General features: G+C 33.7%; 1 protein-coding gene across 2 annotated transcripts in view; it reads right to left on the reverse strand.

The window, feature by feature from the left end:
- Nucleotides 1-21,675, reverse strand: part of LOC123881105 (monocarboxylate transporter 13) — a 43,308-nt gene extending 21,633 nt beyond the window's left edge. The window contains exons 1-2 of one of the 2 annotated variants that reach the window (XM_045929687.1): nt 21,400-21,675; nt 3,983-4,483 (exon numbers count right to left, since the gene is read on the reverse strand). In XM_045929687.1, the coding sequence (XP_045785643.1) occupies nt 3,983-4,133 (151 nt within the window). In that variant the 5' untranslated portion in view covers nt 4,134-4,483; nt 21,400-21,675. Of the gene's footprint in view, nt 1-3,982; nt 4,484-11,251; nt 11,444-21,399 lie in introns of those variants that run through there. The other variant, XM_045929681.1, reaches the window with a different exon arrangement.
- Between the last annotated feature and the right edge of the window lie 137 nt (nt 21,676-21,812).

Raw genomic sequence — 21,812 nt, forward strand, 5'->3', positions numbered from 1 at the left:
AAATCTCGTGGGAAACATCAAAATTGGTTAAACGAATGATCCGTGAAAAGTAGCGAACAGACAGACGGACACATTCGCATTTATAATATTAAGTATGGAAGTTTTCATTTATTGCAACTCATACCTAAGACAGAGATTTTTAATTTCAGAACATCTAAAATCTAAATTATATAACAATGAACCTAAAACTAAAAAACCTTAAAAAATATAATACTTATAATAACTAAAATAAATTATGAAAAGAGTCCCTTTAGGCAAGGTTCCGAATATATTTTTTATTTAAATCGTCATCAGTGCTACTGGCCTAAAAGTGAAGGTTTGCCAGTAATTGTGGGAAAGGTTCGTTTTCAGTTTCTCTTAACTTCGAGTAAGTAGTCATATTCCTTTAGATATGCTATAACCATTAGACAATGATTTTAAAAGTAAGTAATTATTTACTACTATAATATACCAAGATTGCTCTTGCAAATGTATCACAATATAATAATTATAATTTGCTCCGACTTCCTTATCGTATTTATTTATCACTTTGGAACGGATATTATAAGAGCTGGTACAACAATGTTTACAGGTTAAACAAATACATTGTACCTATTACCTATCTATAACATAGGGTAGTCATAGTTTTGACAAAGTGAACTAATATTGACGTATTTTTTAGTGTATACAATTTATAAGGCTAAAATATTATAGGGCGGATGTAAGAACTAAGTATTACGACATTTTTAGGGTTCCGTACCTCAAAAGGAAATACGGAAGCCTCATAGGATCACTTTGTTGTTTGTATCTGTATGTCTATCCGTCTGTCCGTCTGACCGTCTGTCGTGTCTGTCAAGAAAACCTATAGGGTACTTACTGCCTTAGGTGATATAGCACAAGTTAAAAAAATCCGTAAATCGTGAATGAGTGGTTAAATAACAAAAGAAAATTAAAATGGGTTCATGAACAAATAGTATTTTCAATTTTCAAAGTAAGATAACTATACCCAGCGGGTGTCATAATGACATAATGATGAGGGTGTCATGAAAGGTACCTGCACGTACCTTTATTATAGTTTTTGACTTATCGTGAAAAATACCCGAGTACGGAACAATCGGTTCGCGAGTGTGACTCGCACTTGACCGGTTTTTTGAAAATCCTTGGGTAAATAAATAAGATAACATTAGATACGTTGCGTTTTACATTGACTTAAGAACTGGTCAGAAGTCAAGATTCCTGCGCGCCAATGTTATAATAACGATGCGTAATTAAATGAGCATATAAATACGGATAAACAAGTGCAAACACTGCACCACATATATAAATGCAGACAGGGCTGCCAACATCCCGGAAGTCCCGGATATTACCTACAACCCGATTCACAATACGTACCTACTTAGACGTAAGTATAGGTCAATCGCAAAGGAAGATAACATAGGCAAGTACATATTCCATTAATATATTATAAAAAATCTTTTCCCGACAATAACATGAAAATTTGCATGAAAATGCGTAAGTTTTAAGTTATCTCTATGATTATTCGTATATGGAGGGGCAATGCACGCACAACAGACGGAAACGTTTAAGTGCGGAAACCAGCCCAGAGAGAAGAAGAAGATTATTCGTATTTGGGCTTTCGGGTATAAAATGACGAAGTACATTTTTCAGGACTTTTGGAAATCGGTAAATTCCCAAAGGTCAAAAATTCCACTCAAGTACAGCCAGGGGGATCAACTAGTATAGTAGCTATATAACTTGTGGGTATACAGATACGTCTGCATAATAAACATAAGTAAAGTTTTAGTTATGGGTTTATGTAATCATGAAAATTAATTTGCCACTATGAAATTTATCTATGCAAATATTTTATGTAAATTTTGTTTCAGGTATCGATATTGTCTGGTTTTGTTGTTTTAGAAGATAGGTCGGTAACACCTGGGTAATATACTATTTAATTCATACAAATAGCGGTTAGGTTTACCTTATTAAAATCAAACTATTGAAACCAAATCTTTACTTTATGTGTTTTCCATCCTACGTGATGTTGACGAAGTAATTTGTGCCTCATTTCCACTCCTGAAACTCATTAGCAGTGAACTGATTAAGTACAATGGTTTTTGCCATTAGTATTATTTGCCTAAGATTCGTAATGTGATTTTTGTTTCTTGACTTTTTTAAGCTTGGTGCGCGCTTTCGGTCGTTTAACTGTAATGTTCAAAATATCAGCGATTTGAGTACCTACTTATCTATTTAATTGAAATAAGTGCTTCAAATGCGTCCCGAAAAATAAAAGCAACGTTTTTATTTCAAATGAATCAAATTTTTAGACTTATTGCTTAGGTGTTAAGTTTCATTTTAGAATAAATATTTTAATTTTCATTAAAAATCCTTTTCGAATTTTCCTTTTATTGTCGATGACAAGAGTTTTTAAATATAAATATTTTGCAATCGTTATTAAACTTTATGTTCAAGTGTTAAGGTTTATTATAAACTGAAATTATTGTGGTGTCCTAGAGAAAGATCTAGAAATTAATCATAATTATGCACCTAGCTTAATGTTGAAATTTGACAATTTAGTGGTAAGAAAGTCATGGTAAGGTAGCTAAATTCATGCCGATGATCCTGATTGGGCAGCGTATTGACCTTTGGTAATAATTATGGTCTACATAATTATTATCAAAGGTCAATACGCTGATGGCAACCCTAGATATATTATGCTACAGTTTGGTGTATTTGCAGATAGTACTGGTTGCAAAGTGCGTGGCATATCGCTCGAGGTCGGTAGGAGGTCAGCGCCTCTGTATAAATAATTCGCTGACCACATTAACCCAGGGAACTAGCTGTGATTAACCGGACTGGACGGGCAAGGATATTTCTTTGACGCACACAGGGTAGCACAATATCGTGCCCCATTTTCTGAGGGAACAAAATAGTTATTTCCGTAATCCGTACCGTGATAGCTTAGTGGTTAAAACCGCGTCGGCCTTCTATTCGAGGTGTCCGGGGTTGGTCCCGCATACAAGCACCTCTAATTTTTTGGAGTTATGTGCATTTTAAGCTATCAAATAACACTTGCTTTAAAGCGGAATTTACAATTCGAAATTAGTGGAATGAAATTAGTTTCACAACATTAATTTCATTATCAATTGCACGAGCTAATTTCGTACCACTGATTTCGTAATGTAAATTCCGCTTTATGGTGAAGGAAAACATCGTAACTAGTGAAAAAACCTGCATGCCTGAGAGTTCTGAACATAATCTCAAAGGTGTAGTTATCTGCCAATCCTTACTGACCAGCGTGGTACTAATCTTATTCTGCTGGGAAGAGAAGGGTTGGGGCGATGATGATGATTTCCGAAATCTATTTACTTTTTTATAGCTTACCTACCTACTCGTATAAAGCTTTTGAAAATAAAGCTTTGATTCATTCATCTGCACTACCTAATACTCGAATGTTTTACGAGAACTTGGCTAATGGCTATGCACTTTCATTTCACAATGCGGAAGTTGGACCTTTTATGGGTGTATTTTAGACGTGGATTGATATACTTAGTCGCTAGATGGTCGCTAGGGTAAAAGAAGAAACTGATATTAATTAATCAAACAAACAGAAGAGAGGTAAAACATAAAATTAAACATTGATGAATTCTGGCGGCCGTTGGTAATAATAAATAAACTCAAAATATGTTGTGAAGTGATCGTCATCATCATTAACACATCACCGGACCACTACTGAACACGGCTCTTTCTTCAGAATGAGAAGGGGTTAGGTCATGGTCTACGACGTTGGCCAAGTCCGTTCCAGCGTGTGTAAACATAAATGAAACGCATGCATGCCGCTTTTATTAGTTTTGTACCACTGAATACTTAATAGTACTTAACTTTACTTCTTATGAAAGTAACATAAAAGTTAACAAGCTGTACCTACTTACACTTTGTAATTACTTCGTATGTTTACTTTTCAAAAATAGAAGCAAAGAATAAGAGAACTGAAAGTACTCACTGACTATATGAATCATAAAGGATGCGAACACCACCATCCAGCCCCACCCTCCGTCTGGGGGGGGCGGCAGGCTCTCCGAACCCTCCCTCGAAGCCTCCACGGCCTGAGAACTGCTCCCATTCTTTGTGCTTTTCACCGCTACGTGCGACATCCTTATTGTTTAAAAATTATCTCTTGGCACTTAATTCTTAAGGCAGTTAGATATTATTTATTACGTAAGTACTCGTAGTAGTTCTGATATGATTGCTTCAATAAATATTTATGTCTGTCTTTCCTATTGGTAACTATTAAGTAAATAGAGGCACTTTTTTGCGTATTTCTATTTTTAATATAGTGAAAAAAGGAAGCAACGTTGCGGAGGGAGAATTAAGGACTCTTATGATTATTTTCCTTGCATGATCTATGGAACTAGATCATGTTATTTACACCTATCTGCGGTTTAGTATCACTTGTTTGTGTCTTAACCGTTTGTTGTTTTGGAAGATCATCTTTGGCTTGTATCTGAAACAATGAAAATTTTTATTGAAATACATATTGGATATACATGCAAATTTAAAAAAAATGCTAAAACTTCTTTCTCTTTATACGTACATTAGTATGTACAGATATAGTAAAATATAGTGTTTATTGATCAATAGCAAAAGATATTATGAGGATCAAAAAATTGAAAACATCACAAATGCTTAATATTAATGCTAATATCTTTTTACGCATGAATAGAAATACCATCCCTCGTAATCGGATGGTATTTGGAGGAGATCGATATCAATATCATAATGTCATTCGAATGGAGGGAACGATTTCTTTACATTGAATTTTATTGTTATGATGAATTGTGTGAATAGTATCTATACGATTCACGTGATTTATTTAGATTCTACCTCAAACTACTTAATATAAGTAGTATAGGATTTTAAGATATTGCGTTGGAAATCCAAAGTTACTATAACGCAATATCTTAAAATCCGTGTAATAATAATCTCCATAAAACGTATCTTTGTTACAAATCTGGAATAATAAAGAGAGATCTAATAACAAATAATATTATGTTGTCGTTATATTTTCTTCTGAGAAAAGAAAAATAATATTACATTTGATTGCAATACGAGATTATATTGTTTTCGTCGTTAAAAATACGTTTATTTTATATTTCATTTCGTTCACAAGGATCATAATATACGAAATACATGAAAAATAAATATATATACTTAGTAGTTTGGAATGAAATTATTGTTATTTCATGGTATCTGTATTCCACTTATTGTGTAAAGATAGTAATAATTTATTGGAACAAGAGTGTCTGTATTGAGACATGTGACAATTGTTGAAAGTGCTATTGGGATAGCAGTCAGCACTGAGTTTCAAACATTTATGATTTTTGTTTGTTTATCTTGGTTATCCAACTCGGGCAAACAAACATAGGTATAGGCGTACCGAACAGTTTGTTTGCTCAATTCTGATAGACATTATTGAGTCTATTTCATTCAGGCAATCATTGTTTTTAACCCCCGACCCAAAAAGAGGGGTGTTATAAGTTTGACTTGTGTATCTGTGGCATCGTTGCTCCTAAACTAATGAACCGATTTTAATTTAGTTTTTTTTGTTTGAAAGGTGGCTTGATCGATACTGTTCTTAGCTATAATCCAAGAAAATCGGTTCAGGCGTTTGAAAGTTATCAGCTCTTTTCTAGTTACTGTAACCTTCACTTGTCGGGAGTGTTATAAACTTTTAATTTAGGTGTTATAATTTTACATGGATCGTAGTGATTGCAGCGCTAAAAAAAAGTTTTTTCGCTTGTTTGTTCTCGTATTTGTCGTCTATGTAGACTCGAATTTCCATAATTTTAATATTTACGTAAGTCTCTGCGTAAAGGTAAGGTAAAGGTAGTTAGTATTCAACGTCAACGATCGCAGAGTGGCTTTCCAATTTGTAACGCCACACTACCCCGCGGAAAATGGTTCGTGGAGTAATTTTGCTTCTAAGAGGGATAGACTTTTTAAAGTTCTTTAGTAAAACAAGAAAAACTCATAGTTTTGTCTAATCTATCTATCTCCTGTCTGTCGTTATTTATATTATTTCTATTTTTAATATAAATACATATGTAGTATATTATTAAGTTTTTTTTTTCGAAATGTTATTATTTTAATTTTGTTAAAATCAGCCAAAGCACACAATTGGTGTAGTTAAAGAAAAGAGAAAATCTTATAGTGCTTTAGCTAGAATTTTAAATGAAACAAAGTTTATATTGTTTTTCGAATTTTTTCCACTTAAACAATACAAATAATGTATCGTTTCTTTTAAGTTTCCATTGAAGTAGAAACTGGACCAACTAAACATTATTTTGGTCGACTATCATATTATATTGTTAGTTGTTTGCCGCACGATAGTCGTGATGATTATATGGTTTATAATTTCATACTGGATGAAAGCTACTATTCTAGAAATATTACGATTTTGAAATAAGGTAATTTAAGGATTATGGAGGAGGATAATATAATATCTGAAACTCGTAAATATCGTAAATCGGCATTCTGGCGCTCATAATTTTTTTCTAAAGGGTAGTTTTTCTGGGAAAAGATGTTAAAAAACCTATCCAATGAGATAGGTAATACTAGAGGTTGCAAACTTAATTTTTTTTCGACTCTCAGTTTTCATGTTGATGAGATAATCTTTTTTCATAATTTAATTATTGTTCGTCTGTATAGCGGTAACGGATTTTTAAAAATGTGCTTCAACTTTACAGCTTTGATACTATCTTTTAAAATGGTTGTGAGGTGACACACGGACAGACAGATGGACTGACGGATTGGTGGAAATTATAAGGGTTCCCTGTTCTACAGAACTCTAAAAACAATTGCTTATTTATTAGCAAGGGCCTTAGAAAAATGCTAGGCTACGATAGGAATAGCTTACATTTTTATTCGTTTAAGCATTTGTATGGCATCGTGTTAGAATAATAATGTGTTAACGTACCGTAAATATTATGATATAACTACATACATATTTTAATAATGTACGTTGTTGTAGATAAGTAACTACTGCCAGATGTTTAGATTTAGTCTACATAACAATGTTTACCTACTTGAATCCTGAAATAATAATTAATTTGTCCCATTTATGGAACGACCTCCCTGACGCAGTGGTGAGCGATGTGGTCTTATAAGTGAAAGGTTCAGGGATCGATTCCTGCCAGGGGCAATTACAATTTATAATTTGTAAATTGCCTCTGGTCTAGTCGAGAGGCTTTGGGCCTAGCTAGTTACCATCCATAGATAAAAGAATTTATTTATTTTATCTATGTTACCACTCTACCGTTAAAGCCGTACCACCAAGTGATTAAGCTTTAGGGTACGATGCCGCGTAGAAACTGAGCAGGAGTTTATGGGTTTAATGAAACTGTTATACCTACTCCCTCCAAGTTAGCCCACTTCCATCTTAGACTGCATCATCTTTTGAAATTTATGAACTTTTTGGATTTCCGTACACCCCGTTTAAAATTCATCTTTTGCGGATTTATAATTTATTTCAGTTCCATAACATTTGATTTTTACTGTTATTAAGTCTTTAATAATATGATACAAAACTATATAGCGAATTTACGTAAGATTCAACTTGACCGCGGTTATCAAGGTACTTACATGTAATATTTATTTTACGATAAGAGGTCTATGTTAAGCGTGGGCAGTTACATCAGTATTCTCTAGGTATTCTGTAATTATGTCTCATGGTATTCGCATGATCATGTCAATGTAGGTTAAAAATACTGCAATAAAAAGAAGTTTACTATTAATTAGTTGACCCGCCCTGGCTTCGGGAGCGGGAGCCTATCTATTCCAAAAGGCATATAGGTATGTATACAAGTATGAATGTGTTATATTAGAACACTTGTAAAAAACCTCCACTTAAAATATTCTGAATACTAACGAAACCAATTTTTATTTTTATTGAACCTGTTATTTGTGGAAGAAATGAAAACATATGGTATTATATTATGTTATTCTATTTATAGAGCTATTACACTGATTGCTATTGATTCGCTGTTACCCGTTGAGGAGTTCCGTCTTCGACCTCAGAAGATCAGTTAAACGGATCAGGTCTACACTAATACATAGAACCTACTTATAAGTAGGTGCCATAGGTACAAACTTTGTAAAAAAGAGAATATTGTCAAATTCGGTTAACATTTTACGGAGTTATGGAATACTAGCTGACGCCCGCGACTTCGTCCGCGTGGATTTAGGTTTTTCGAAATCCCGTGGGAACTCTTTGGTTTTCCGGGATAAAAAGTAGCCTATGTGCTAATCCAGGATATTATCTATCTCCATTCCAAATTTCAGCCAAATCCGTCCAGTAGTTTTTGCGTGAAGGAGTAACAAACATACACACACACACACACATACAAACTTTCGCCTTTATAATATTGAGTGATAGAGTAACATCGCTGAAAATTTTCTTTCCCTATCACCAACGAGCCTTATAGTCATCAATTTTCATAACCCTTTTAAGCGTATATAATAATAATAATTGATCTGACCGTGAAGTGCAACTTGACAGCTGGCTTAACTGGCTTACCTTAATCCTACGACCTTCTACACAGATCCTTTACTGAAGCATGATGGATAACATTATTAAAGATCTTAATCTATAAAGGCTTACCTATGATGTGAATACGAATAAGATCCTGGGTTTTATCCAAGGTTCATTCCATTCTAAGACTTATTCTAAGAAATAATTTATTCGAAATTGAACATCTAAACTAGATTTGTCACAAGCCGAAAGTAGAAGTTCTTAGTTTTGAGCAGTAATTTTTTTGCTTTTTAAACTTTCGTGGACGCCCGAGCTGGCACTGGCGAGTAACCACGAAAATGGGACAGGCCGCGTCAAAAGGTTGACAGATAGTGTAAAACCGAATTTTCATTACGACGTTAGTGGCACGAAATTAATGTCACGACATTAATTTCACTATTAATTGCATGTGTAAACCGTAAACGTCTAATTTCACAATGAATGCATTTGATACAACGTTTACACAATGCAATTGATAGTGAAATTAATTTCGCGACGCTAATTTCGTGCCACTAACGTCGTAATGTAAATTCCGCTTTATGTGCAGTCAGCATTTTTTACAAAGTTTGTAGGTACATTGCTTCATACTGATAAATTCAAGTAATGTCGATATTTTCGAGTGTTTTTGGCGTATTATGGGAAAACTTTATCGAAACAGCCACTCAGAGATAAAAAAGTTTAGCAATTCGATAACAAAATAATAATCAATACATGGTAGGTAGTAGAGAAAGCCTTTTTATGTATAGGTTCATTTTACATATACCCAATAATATGAAGCATATTATGTATATCTACTAGATACCTAAGCTGTGATAGTGTAGTTGATTATGTATTTGCCAATATTGTTTGAGTGATTTATTTATGTTATAGTTTTATACATATGTGATATGTAATTGTTTAATGTCCCAAATAAATAAAAATAAAAATTATAAGCGATTGCTCTAACACCATCACATTAACGTCTAGTAATTTATTACCTATTCAATTATACCTGTGTTCTAGTTGTTACACGTGCCTAATTACCTAGGTAATAAATTAAGAGTATGTATAATGGAATATCGTACAAGATTCTTTAATTAATAACTAATGATGTTTCACTATAAATGATTAATTAGATGTAGATTATTATTATAACTAATTAATATGTCTGTAGTAAGTAGCAGTACAGAGTAAATACTATGGAAAAATTAGTAGCTGAATCATCAGTCCGTATTCCGTGTACAAATTCCGTAAACAAAGGAATACTGTTACTGTACCTACGACTCATGTATAACTGATTACTGAATACATTTGTTTTGTGTATGAATATACTATTGCGAATAATTTTATTTAATATGAGCATCCGGAGAAACATTTCGTAAATAACGATTAAATTCATACATTAAAATAAAGTAATATCATGGTTTTTACAATGCACCTGGATTTTTTAAATATGGCATCGATTTAGTGTAACAGTGCAGTGTCAGCAAAACAAAGGGAACTCTAAGTAGGTAGTTATTAGAATAAACTAATGACAGTTATTAGACTATAAATTATTGTTATTGGATATAGAAATCAATCATAAGTAGTCGTTTAAGCTAACGTAATATTACTTATTAGCCTACATGATACATGGTAATAGAAATAAAGCCATTGTATAATGGTAATTCATGGTAGAAAGAAAGCTCGAAAAAATCGACGTGCTTATATAATAGCGTATGATATTATGTACGAATGGATCTGCGATGATTCTAAACCAATTGCAAGTTGTAACTATTTGAATAAATTAAGTCGGTTAATATAAAGTTTTGATAGCCGCCCAGAGAAACATTTATTTCTATCTCGAAAGCTAGATAATAAATAAACGTAAGTGATGTTTTATAAACGCACATTATAGCTAGCCGGGAGCTCGGCAACGCTAGTTAAAAAGAGTTGCCCACGTGTTGCCTAAATGATTGGGTCGGGTTGACCGTCTCCAACTAATTCGTGCACATTGACCGTGACTCAGCGAACAGCAATCAAGAATTTTGGGTCGCGAATGTTAAATATCAACTCAATGCTCAAACAATGCCATTATGATATCGTTTGTGTTACGTCAAAAAAACCTGCTGTGATAATATTTGTAATTGACACCTATTATTTTGTTCCCTGCGTTAATCACTGTAATTTCTAATTATAGTGGAGTGGACTGAATTAAAAAATTTCACTTGTGATAAGATTTCCATAGATACCTATTTTGATATCAGGAAACAATATAATGTAGACAAGTTTTTTTTAACTATAAAAGACAATAGACATGCACTGTATTGCAGTCACACCAAATAGTGGACTGATAATGCAGCCCAAGGCGGAGCGCGCCTGCCTAGAAGATGCCTTAGCACTCTTGTTTTGAAGGTCTTAATATTGTAACTAGCGGGGAAAACGGAAGCTGGAAGGGCCTTAGTCTAGCAATGCATTAAAAAAATATTACTTAAGTACATAAATTCATGTACTTAATACTCTTCGGTTGCTAACGGTCAGCGGATCATCGTTATTTTATTAATTAAGATAATTTTTGCAATATTGTCGTGTTCATACATATTTTGTTTAAAATTAACATACAAAAAATAAAATGTTATATTTAGTAATGCGGCGCCAAAAATAATTTTGGCGTTGCATTCGCTTTTTCATTCATGCAACTATCAACCGCTAAGCAATGCTGAAAATATAAAAAAAATAACATACCTATGCTGATTGATTTTTTAAAATTGGTCCGTGGAAATATTTCTCTGAAATGGTTCACTTTTTACTTTGTCAATTGAACTTAACTGGAACGATCACTTTTACGATATCGTGGATGCGATAATAATAACTACGATATGCCAACCGAGCGTTCACTCACGAGCGCTGCCGTCTTCTCACTGACAAATGACAATGACAACAAAAATAGCAGATAACTGAGAAAACAAGCACTGGGTGGTTGAGAGATTGAGGTAAGGGCACATGAACTGCATTCAGCAAAAACGATTGAAGTAACAAAGAATTAGATATTGAATTAAAGTAAGTAGTTTCCACCAAATTTTCGAACTAATAATAAATAATTAAAGATAGGTAAATGTGTATCCTCATAATTATTTCTCCAATAAGTTCATTTTCTTTTTGTTTCGTTTGTTGTTGATAGCGAGCACGTGTAAATTGTTGTTTTAATGTTTGCATCTGTACAATGTGTTTCAATATTAATTCCAATCGCTTTGTTCTCGAAGAAAGACTATTGTTTTACTGCATTCAGGAAAAGGTCATTCATAAAGGTTCTATTAAAGGTTAAAAATGCCAAGTGCGAGTCAGACTCGCGCACTGAGGGTTCCGTACTCGGGTATTTTTTCCAAGATTTTGCACGATAAATCAAAAACTATTATGCATAAAAATAAATAAAAATCTGTTTTAGAATGTACAGGTAAAGCCCTTTCATATGATACCCGACTTGGTAGTTATCTTACTTAGAAAATTGAAACATATTTTAATTTTTTTTTAAATGATGTGACCACAAATTCGAGGTTTTCAGATTTAATCCTGTACTTGTGCTATAAGACCTACCTATCTCCCAAAATTCATGATTCTAGTTCAACGGGAAGTACCCTATAGATTTCTTGACAGACACGACGGACGGACGGACAGACAGACAGACAGACAGACAGACAGATAGACAGACAGACAGACAACAAAGTGATCCTATATAGGTTCCGTTTTTCCTTTTGAGGTACGGAACCCTAAAAAGACAATCGGGACACAAGACGATTTAAGTTTGATTGGGTATTTAATTTCAGAACGAATACCTGTATAGGTGCATCAAAGGTGAAGACTATGTAAAAGTACACTAGGTCTTACCTACAGATCAAATTCATTTTGATGACTATGAAAACATGTTTCTAATTTACATGATATCGCGTTCCATTTTAGAAATGCTTAATTTATTTTAAGGCCGAGGCGTCCATAGATTATTTATAATTTAAAGAGTTTAATAATATAATTTAATGTAGTCTCAAAATTATAGATATTAGGAATGAGGCCAAGTATCGATCATCAATTGCCTGCGTAAAGGTAGTTAAAATCATGTTTCTGTATTTTAAGAACCTTAGGCGGAGTAAACTACCTTAGGTATCAGTCCGTAATTTGAACTCAATTCAATGGATCACGAGCTAAGAATACAAATCAAAAGACAATTTAGAGTTTAAAAAGAAATCAGACCACTGAGTGGATTAAAGGTTGAAATTAGAATAAAAACAGGGAAAAAGTTATATAAAAATTTTAGCGGTTTTTGATCTTCAGTAAAAACTGCCTTTATTCGGCTGGGACGTCGACATATGGAATAAATATTAAATGTGTATTAATAACACCCGGAAAAAGATAAAAAATATTTATCGAACAAAGTAATAAAAATATGTGCTAATCCTTAAGCCGAATTGCTAAATCTATGCTAAGATAACTATGTTTAAACTTATCTTTAGATTAAAATTTAAAATGTTTCTGTCACATGGGTGGGCTCGTACAAAGATTGTTCAAAATAATACCTACTCATGTCTGATAATATGTCACAAAGAAAAGATTTTTAAATGTTGATAGTCGTAGGTACAATCCAGATAGTGTCCTGTTAAATACATAGCTGAGTGTCACCACTTGCCAGGCTATGTGCTTTTGTAATTATTTGTCGCTGACAATGCAAATGATAAGTCAGTAATCTTTAGAAGAAAGTGGTACAAAACTTTAGCCTCTGTTAAAAATGGCTTCCTTTCCTTATCCACCACTTATTCACATAAAATTAAATCAAATTAAATTAATAGTAATAATAATTTAGGTACTTTTACAGAAAAATGATACGTACTTACCTATTATAATTTTAAAATCCTAAATTAACGTTGCCCTATTAAGAAAGTTTTCATAATTTTATTTTAGCTCTTATTTTTAGTGCTCATCAATCTACTAACTTACTTTTTTCAAAATTTAAATTTTAACTGAAACTTGTAGTGGCTACTATGAAATTTATAGAAAGACGTAGACTACGTTCATGCGGATTATTTCATACGGAATTTATTATATATTTTAGAATTTATCATATATTTCATTCATTTCATACGGAATTTATTATTCTTGCAAAATAACGTTTAAAATGTTCTTGAAATATTATTACTTTCGGCGACAGTTTATTGTGAACAATACATAATACATACCCTTGTATGGCAAGACATCGACCCAGATAACCTAACGTGGTAAGGTCAGATGCTGTAACTTTTCCGTTCATGGTATTTATCGGCTAAACTTGTATATATTTTTTTGTTTATAAATAAAACATAAAAACAGATGTTTGCAATGTAATCGTCATGATTTTTTTTCGATCGTTGTTACCTTTTTAACCGACTTCCAAAAAAGGAGGAGGTTCTCAATTCGTCGGGATCTTTTTTTTTTTTTTTTTTATGTATGTTCCCCGATTACTCAAAGACCCCTGGACCGATTTGGAAAATTTTTTTTTTGTTTGAAAGGGTATACTGTGCAGGTGGTCCCATATAAATTTGGTGAAGATCTGATGAATATATTCGGAGATGGAGAACAGAACTCCTCAATGGATAAGAGCAAATTGCTCGCGATCACTGTAATAGCTTAGTAAACAGTAGGGTTTTAACTGGGCATAGCATATTATAGTACAGTGGGGCCACTAAAAATTGTGAAATAAAAAATTTTCAAAAGAAAAATAAAACCGACTTCAAAAACCAAAAGCACTAAAAAGTAGAAAATAATTTTTGTTTAGCTACACATGTAATGTACCTAGGTATGAAGTCGGGCGAGCTTCACTCTTGGATTTCTAATTTTGTTTTAATATGCTCGCTCGACTTCATACCTAGGTACATTACATGTGTAGCTAAACAAAAATTATTTTCTACTTTTTAGTGCTTTTGGTTTTTGAAGTCGGTTTTATTTTTCTTTTGAAAATTTTTTTACCCAATTTCTGTTACTGTCCATTAAGTTACAACTTTTGCTTCTTTTAAGAATTTTTCGCATGATGGTTAAAAGTCTTTAGTAGTTGATTTTTGCAGTCCAATATAATACCATGGATGTCTCGTATATTCAGGTGTGACTGAAGGAGGATGGTTTTGCTGAGCTTCTGGAACTACGAGTAGTTAACTTGCCTGGTTTGATTGCTTTGACATAGTGGAGTGGTTTAGATATTAGCACTGATCATTAAATTAAACAAAAGAATGTCTATTGCGAATAAGAATCAAATAGGATAGAAGAATAAAGAACAGCTTTATACCTTATAATACATATAACACTAGTCATTAAGTTACAGGCAAAAGTGAGTTGCCAGCAAAAGTTCTTAGTTAGAATGACCAATTCAGGATGTATAGAGATCGTTAGCATTGGCCTCCCTCTCGACTCGTCTTCCGAGATAGTTCTAGATATTTAACCAAGGACCGTTTATTACTCTGAACCATTGTTTGACAAACAAGATGATTAAGCTTCTTGGCGGCCACATATTCATATTAGGTCAACGATCTCGTGTTTATTTACTGTCTTGATTTTGAACAATCACTCTTATTGTAGTGATAGGTAATTGAGGTTACTGATATCTAGCTTATTCCTGCGACTTCGTCCGCGTTTTTTGGGTTTCTTAGCCGAAGGGTGCCAATTGGACTTTATTACTCACTTTTTTTTTAGAAAGAATTTTAGCCAGCCAAGAAACAAGAAGCCAAGTTTATTATGCTGACTAATATTCCTCAAGTTCTATATAAATTATATAATATCAAGAACGAAGTTATGGGAAAAAGCTAAGTAGTTGGATATACTAATTGAGCAGGCACCGTATATTAGTAATAGTAAAGACTCCTATTATCTACAACTAGCCAAGTGCATAATTACTTACATAGATATATTTATAAGCAATGTCATAAAGATTGGTGTTATTTATAAGCCCTAAAGGCCAGCCAGTCAAGTTATTGTAAGTATGGGTGCCAAGGTTTGGTTTGTAGGATAATTCGTTTACCTGTACGTTGTACGAATGCATTTAATATTTAACTGGATAATATTGTAAAAATTGCAAGACAGCGAGATGCTCACAAGCAATATAACTTGCGGAGGGCACTCTACACTCGCAAGTCCAGTCATTTTCTGCAAGTTTTAGACTAAAAATGTCTGTAAATTACACTATGTGCATGAGAATTGCCAGAGGTTCGCATTGTTATGCGTTGCCATAAAATTATTATTATTTATTGTTGTAAGTTACATAGATTACTGCTGTACGTTATCGCATCTTGTTTCTCTCTTTTTTAGGGTTCTGTACCCCATAAACGAAAACGGAATCCTTATAAGATCAATTTGATGTCAGAGTATGCGTCAGTCTGTCCGTGTGTTAAGGCCTGTTTTGCTCAGAAACAGCTCGAGGTATCAAAGTCAGAATATGTAGGCCAATGGCCTGCTATTTGTGTAATGAAAATCTTTATAGTTTACTCGCACTTGGCCGATTTTACATTTACATCATACAATAAGATGTCAAGTTAATATCCGGAGAAATAATGTTCAATGCTCAGCCGTTGTGAACGAGTCATTTATTTAGTTGCGAACGACTTTATATTGTAGGGTTGTCAGTTAAATATATCAATATCTGCAGTGTGATTCTCACTCTGAGAGGAGACCCGTGCTCTGTAGTGAGCCGGTGATGGTGATGATTCTTTAAAGGTAAAATTACATTGACATTAATTGCATATATTTCTTAATTCTCTTATTATCAATATCATTAATGTCGCAATGGCGAGGAGGCACTTCATGAGCGAATGTGATGTATGGAAGAAGTTCATGTTTGACATAATATCGTCTTGTTCTTCTTTGTTAGCCCTTATTTATCGACTGTTGGACATATTACGCTCACGTGCATGCTATTCTTCCCGGTGTTGCCTTCTCCAAGGTTTTCCCATTAGCTTGGTGATGTCGTCGGACCTAAGGGATGGTTGAAATGATTGTATGGCAGTCACGTATTCTGCAAAGTATTTTAGCTCGTCTCCGGTTATATCACACGTCTACTCCCTGGATTTGAAGTGTAAAAATCAAAAATAAACGTGTAGTTGCACTACAGTACCTACTATACCAACCAGTTTTTTAATAGGTACCACTTTATCGACTTTGCATAAATCTTGTGTAATTGTTTTTAATGAGACGACCAATCAGGACTAATTATACTCATGAATTTATACCTGTAGTGAATATTAAAACTATAAAAGTACTTTTTAAGGTTCCGTACCCAAAAGGTGCCAACGGGATACTATAAAGCCTCCGCCTACGCCGTCCATCCGTCTGTCTGTCTGTCAGCAGAATGTATCTCATGATGCGACATAGGTCGAGGTGAGTTCAAGCTACCTGTTAGGTACATTGTTCATGTCCCCAGCTACGATGGGTTGGACGGCGATGGCAGGTGGAGCCGAAATCTCCTGACGATAGACAGAGGGCAGCGGAAACTGGAAAGCGGGTGGATGAGAAAAGCTGAGGACAGGGTGTGCGAAGTGGTGTTGCTAGGTCCAGCAGTGGACATGCAAATGCAGATAGAATGAATGTGTGTGAATAAAATTGTTTGTCACATCACAACCCTATTCCGTTCACAAGCGCGACAGTAATAGTGTTATGTGCGGCTTATTGACCCACTTCGATCAGTGCGATACTTACGCGTAATTTGTTCACGGATTATTCAACATATTTATCACAGCAGGTGTAAAAATTACTAACGTCATACTATTATTATGTTCCAAATTACTTTTTTTATTTCACTTATATCGCTGCCTTATTTACACGGATAAGAATAAGAAATTTATTTGCTAGAAAGTAGTGCAAATAATTGCTGTTTTACCTTTTTTTATACAACACATTCAACTAATAAATTTGTGCGCAAATTAGAGTTCATTACACGATTAATGAAATAGGTAATTCATATACCTAAGTATATTGCAATTTACATATTTATCAAAAACACAATGAGATGATACTGATGATACTCTAAAGTCGGTCACCCATCGAATACTGATTGGGTCAATGTTGCTTAACCAGCACAATCGATTGTCATGCACTGTCGCATCTAGCGCACACTTTCTTAGCATTGCAATAGAGGTCTGTTGTACCGATAAGCTTAGTTAGTCGTTGCTTTATTGAGAACTTTAACAGACATACCTACTTAGTTTACTCAATCTGCAATATTAATAACACAGGATACCTACATTGAATAAAAAAAAATCATTTTCAATGCATTGAAGTTGGTAAATGCATAGAATGGCCATTCCCAACCAAAATTAACACCTCAAGCCGTGCACGTCGTTCATTTTCATAATATTACATTGTCAAAGAGATCAATTTAAATACGTCATACCATTAACCCACATCAAAAAACTCTTGCGTTAGACCAACCTATCTAGTGCATACATAGATCGTTTATTTCAATATGTATTTTGCTTTGACAACCCTACACTAGCTGTTAGCGCCACAGTAAATACGATTACCAGCGCTTGATTGACTATAACCTAATCGTAGCGAGCTGGGACTTTGTTACTTTATCCGATGTTAATAATATCCTCCATGAATTTTGAAGACGTATAGAATGTATGAGATTAATTATAATTATTATTTAATTCAAAGTATGCTTACGATTTAGAGTAAACTAGATAATACCCATGACTTCGTCAGTTTTAAAAAATCCCATGGAAATTCTCTCATTTTCTGCGATAAAAAGTAGTCTAAGGCCCGTCTTCAGGATGCAAGCTATCTCTGTAGTCTGTACCGAGAACTATGTCCATGTTAAGTTAGGTTTGTAAAAAGCCCGTAGGAACTATGAGTTTCTGGGACCAAAAGTATTTCTTCCCCGAGATGTAAACTCAAAAGTCATTGTGTAAACTAGATAATTTACCAAAGGTCAAAATCTGTTAAACGGATGGGCAGCGAAAAGCTAACAGAAAACACACATTCGCATTTATAAAATTAGTAGATAAGAAATGCCCTATCTGTATCAGTCTCTATGGTAAGTTTAGATCAAGAAGATAGAATATATTATCATACGGTCGAAATGAACAGTCAAGATCCTAAACATTTACCTAGCAATAAATGTCATTGTGCAAGAGAGTTATGTTAATCTAAACAGAATTTAAAATAAAAGACGATATAAGTAAAGAAACCATTTCATTTATTTAATAAATACTTGCAAGATGTAAATATTGTCTTTATGTGATGGTTACTAAATATTTAATTTATCGATATTTTAATGACCAGTGCATGTGGTAGATTCTTGTTAAGAAACAAGAATCTACCACATGCACTGGTTTCAAATATCGCTATAGCCAGCAAGATACTCGGCGACGTTTATCGATTACTAATTATTATTGTAATATAATAGATACAACAATAGTATTACCAACATGAATGAGGTACCTACACTGCTTTATATAATAATCACTTTAGCTAATATAATACTTTAAAACAATAACGATCCTTGGTATTAAATTTATCCCGGAAAATTAAGGAATTATCAAAGGATTAAAAAAATCTAAATTCGACGAAGTTGGGGACATAAATTAGGTTAAATATAAAATAAAATATAAGATTATTGGTTAAAGTCCTCTGTTGTAACCCTATGCCACTGTCAAGCTCCGCTGCAGTAAAGCAATCATGAGCGCTCGATTGACTTGCTTTATCTCCACATACTGGAGTTTGTGTTAGAGATTCTGCAAACGCTACTAGATTTGTTTCAGAGTATACTATAAATAGTTGAGTAGAATATATTTAATACAACTTTAACACAGAGACTAACGAACAATGTATAAGTAGGTATAGAAGTATGGCACACTTATTTCATTACTAGCTGTGCCCGCGACTTCGTTCGCGTCTAATAGGGACTTTATCCACGGACGCTCAAACGCGAGGCGTGTAGTACGTACTCTGTACGTTAAAAATGTTCGCCGTGATTCTTTAAATTGACATAACTTTTTTATTTATGAACCGATTAACATGAAATAAACACTAAATGTTAAGTGAAGCTTACTACAATATATTGGTGAAAACCGTATCTAAATCGAATAAGCCGTTTCTGATATTAGCGTGCACAAACACACAGACAAACAGAAAGACAAAAAAAAATTAATTACAATTTTGGGTTCGGCATCGATATAATAACAATCCCTGCTACTTTTTTTTATATACCTACTTCCATTGTACAGACACCACTTTTCTACAATTTTATTATATGTATAGATTTTCGCCAGAAAAAACGCCGCTGTTGTCTGCGCAAAGTACAGAAATCCATTGTGGGGCTGAGCTGAGTATTTACTTTTATAATATGGTTCCGAAAGAATTTTTGGATTTCCATTACATATCAAAGCTGATAAACAATAAAATTGATGAATTCCTTGATGACAAAGTTGCGTGGAAGCAAACGGCTGAACTTTCAGTTGCCCATGAAATGGCGTAGTGTACGTTTATTGTTACATTGGATATAATTGTAACTTTTTATGATTTGAATAGAGCAGCAGCTGAGTTTCTTGGCGGTTCTTCTCAGTCGATTCTCCATTCCGGACGTAGTGGTAGGGTCACAGACGTAGCAAGAGACACTATAGTTGCCTACATGAAATAAAGTTTGGGCTCTTCTCAGACCTGGGCACATTTGGAACCCTCGTAGCTTTAGTTTTAAGTTTACGTAATTAACTTATTTACTAACTTATCACCACTACATCATCTTACGAATCTAACAACTGAAAATCAAAAAGTGTAATTATTTTATTTGACTACTATTTTTTATTCAGGAAAATCAAAGAGTTCTCACGAGTTTTTAAAACCTGAGTCAATGTACTTAAGTATAAATTAATGTAATTCCAGATTATTTATAACAAGTAGATAGAGTTAAATAACAATTATTGTCACGTTTGCTAAATGTAAAGTAGGTACTAGAAACGAATATTTTATGAGAAAATTACCGCAATAGGTATAATTTACACGTGGACACAAAGTTATTTAGGTACTAATAAATATTGTCATACGGTAACATGTTGGATGATAGGCTCGCATATCCTACGCTCCGCCTCAGGAAAGTTGGAAAATCGTTTGTGGGAATGAGTGTAATATTTTATAATAAAATTCCACAATCAATTTTAGACTTGCCTTTACACAAGTTTAAAAAATCTATTAAAAGTATGCTCCTGAAAAAAGCTTATTATACAATCGAAGATTATGTAAATGACAAAAAAGCTTGGATTTGATGCGCTCCAGCAATACACGGCGCTGCAATTGCTTGTATACAGTATGGCATATTATTGTAAATTGTACATTTGAAAAGAGCAACCGCCGAGTTTCTTGCTGGTTCTTCTCGGTAGGAACAGCATTCCGAACCAGTGGTAGATTATTTTGACGATTCAAAAGCACTTGTAAAAGTTTAATTGAATAAAAATAATTTGAGTTTGAGTTTGAGTTTGATCAAAGAGAAAACACTTTTTAGACTAATTATTGTAATCAAATACGAATCATTTAAATATTAAATAGATATTACGTTGTTTGTTAATTTGATTATTTAGTCATTCGACTTCAAGTTATGCGATAGTATAGATTTGTGCCTGCATACCTGATGAATTTAAATTAAAACACTTTAAAACCCGTTGCGTTCAATTTGAAAGGAGATCCTACGAAAGTGATTGCAATTTTTATTGCTAGTGATTGACGAAATTAACTTTTACAGCTGACTATAAAAACACAGTAATCGGAAAACCCGCATTGTAGTCGAGCTAACAGGTGTTCCCGACGATGTCAAAATCTATAATATTTTCCAAAATTAAAATTTTATAATTTCCATACATAAAAAAATGCCTGATAAAATTTTCTACACTTACCGAGTCTTTGCACTTGATTTGAATAAAGTTAATCACGTTTACCCGCACCTGAATAATAATAATCAATATACGTCTTTGTTTAGTTTCCTGTCCGATTATTAAAATTTTTGACTACTAAAAATGACGTCGATTATTAAAAACAATGGATTCCCTTTTATCATTCTACCGTGATATGTACAAATTATTAATATAGTAAATGTTTGTATTGTCGAAATATATCTAGGCCGAATAGGTTATGTTTAGTGCTAAAAAAAGCCGCGCGCGGCGCTGAGGCGACCGGCGGAGGGCAACTGGCTGCGCGAAGGCGGGCGGCTGTAAGCGGCTGAACTCTGAAATTGAACCTTACGGACGCTGCATGCCGCAAATGCGCTGTTCCAAATTCAAACAGCAATCCCTTAGAGTAGAAATGAGAT

The sequence above is a fragment of the Maniola jurtina genome, chromosome 1, assembly GCF_905333055.1.
Source record: "Maniola jurtina chromosome 1, ilManJurt1.1, whole genome shotgun sequence".
Lineage (NCBI taxonomy): Eukaryota > Metazoa > Arthropoda > Insecta > Lepidoptera > Nymphalidae > Maniola > Maniola jurtina.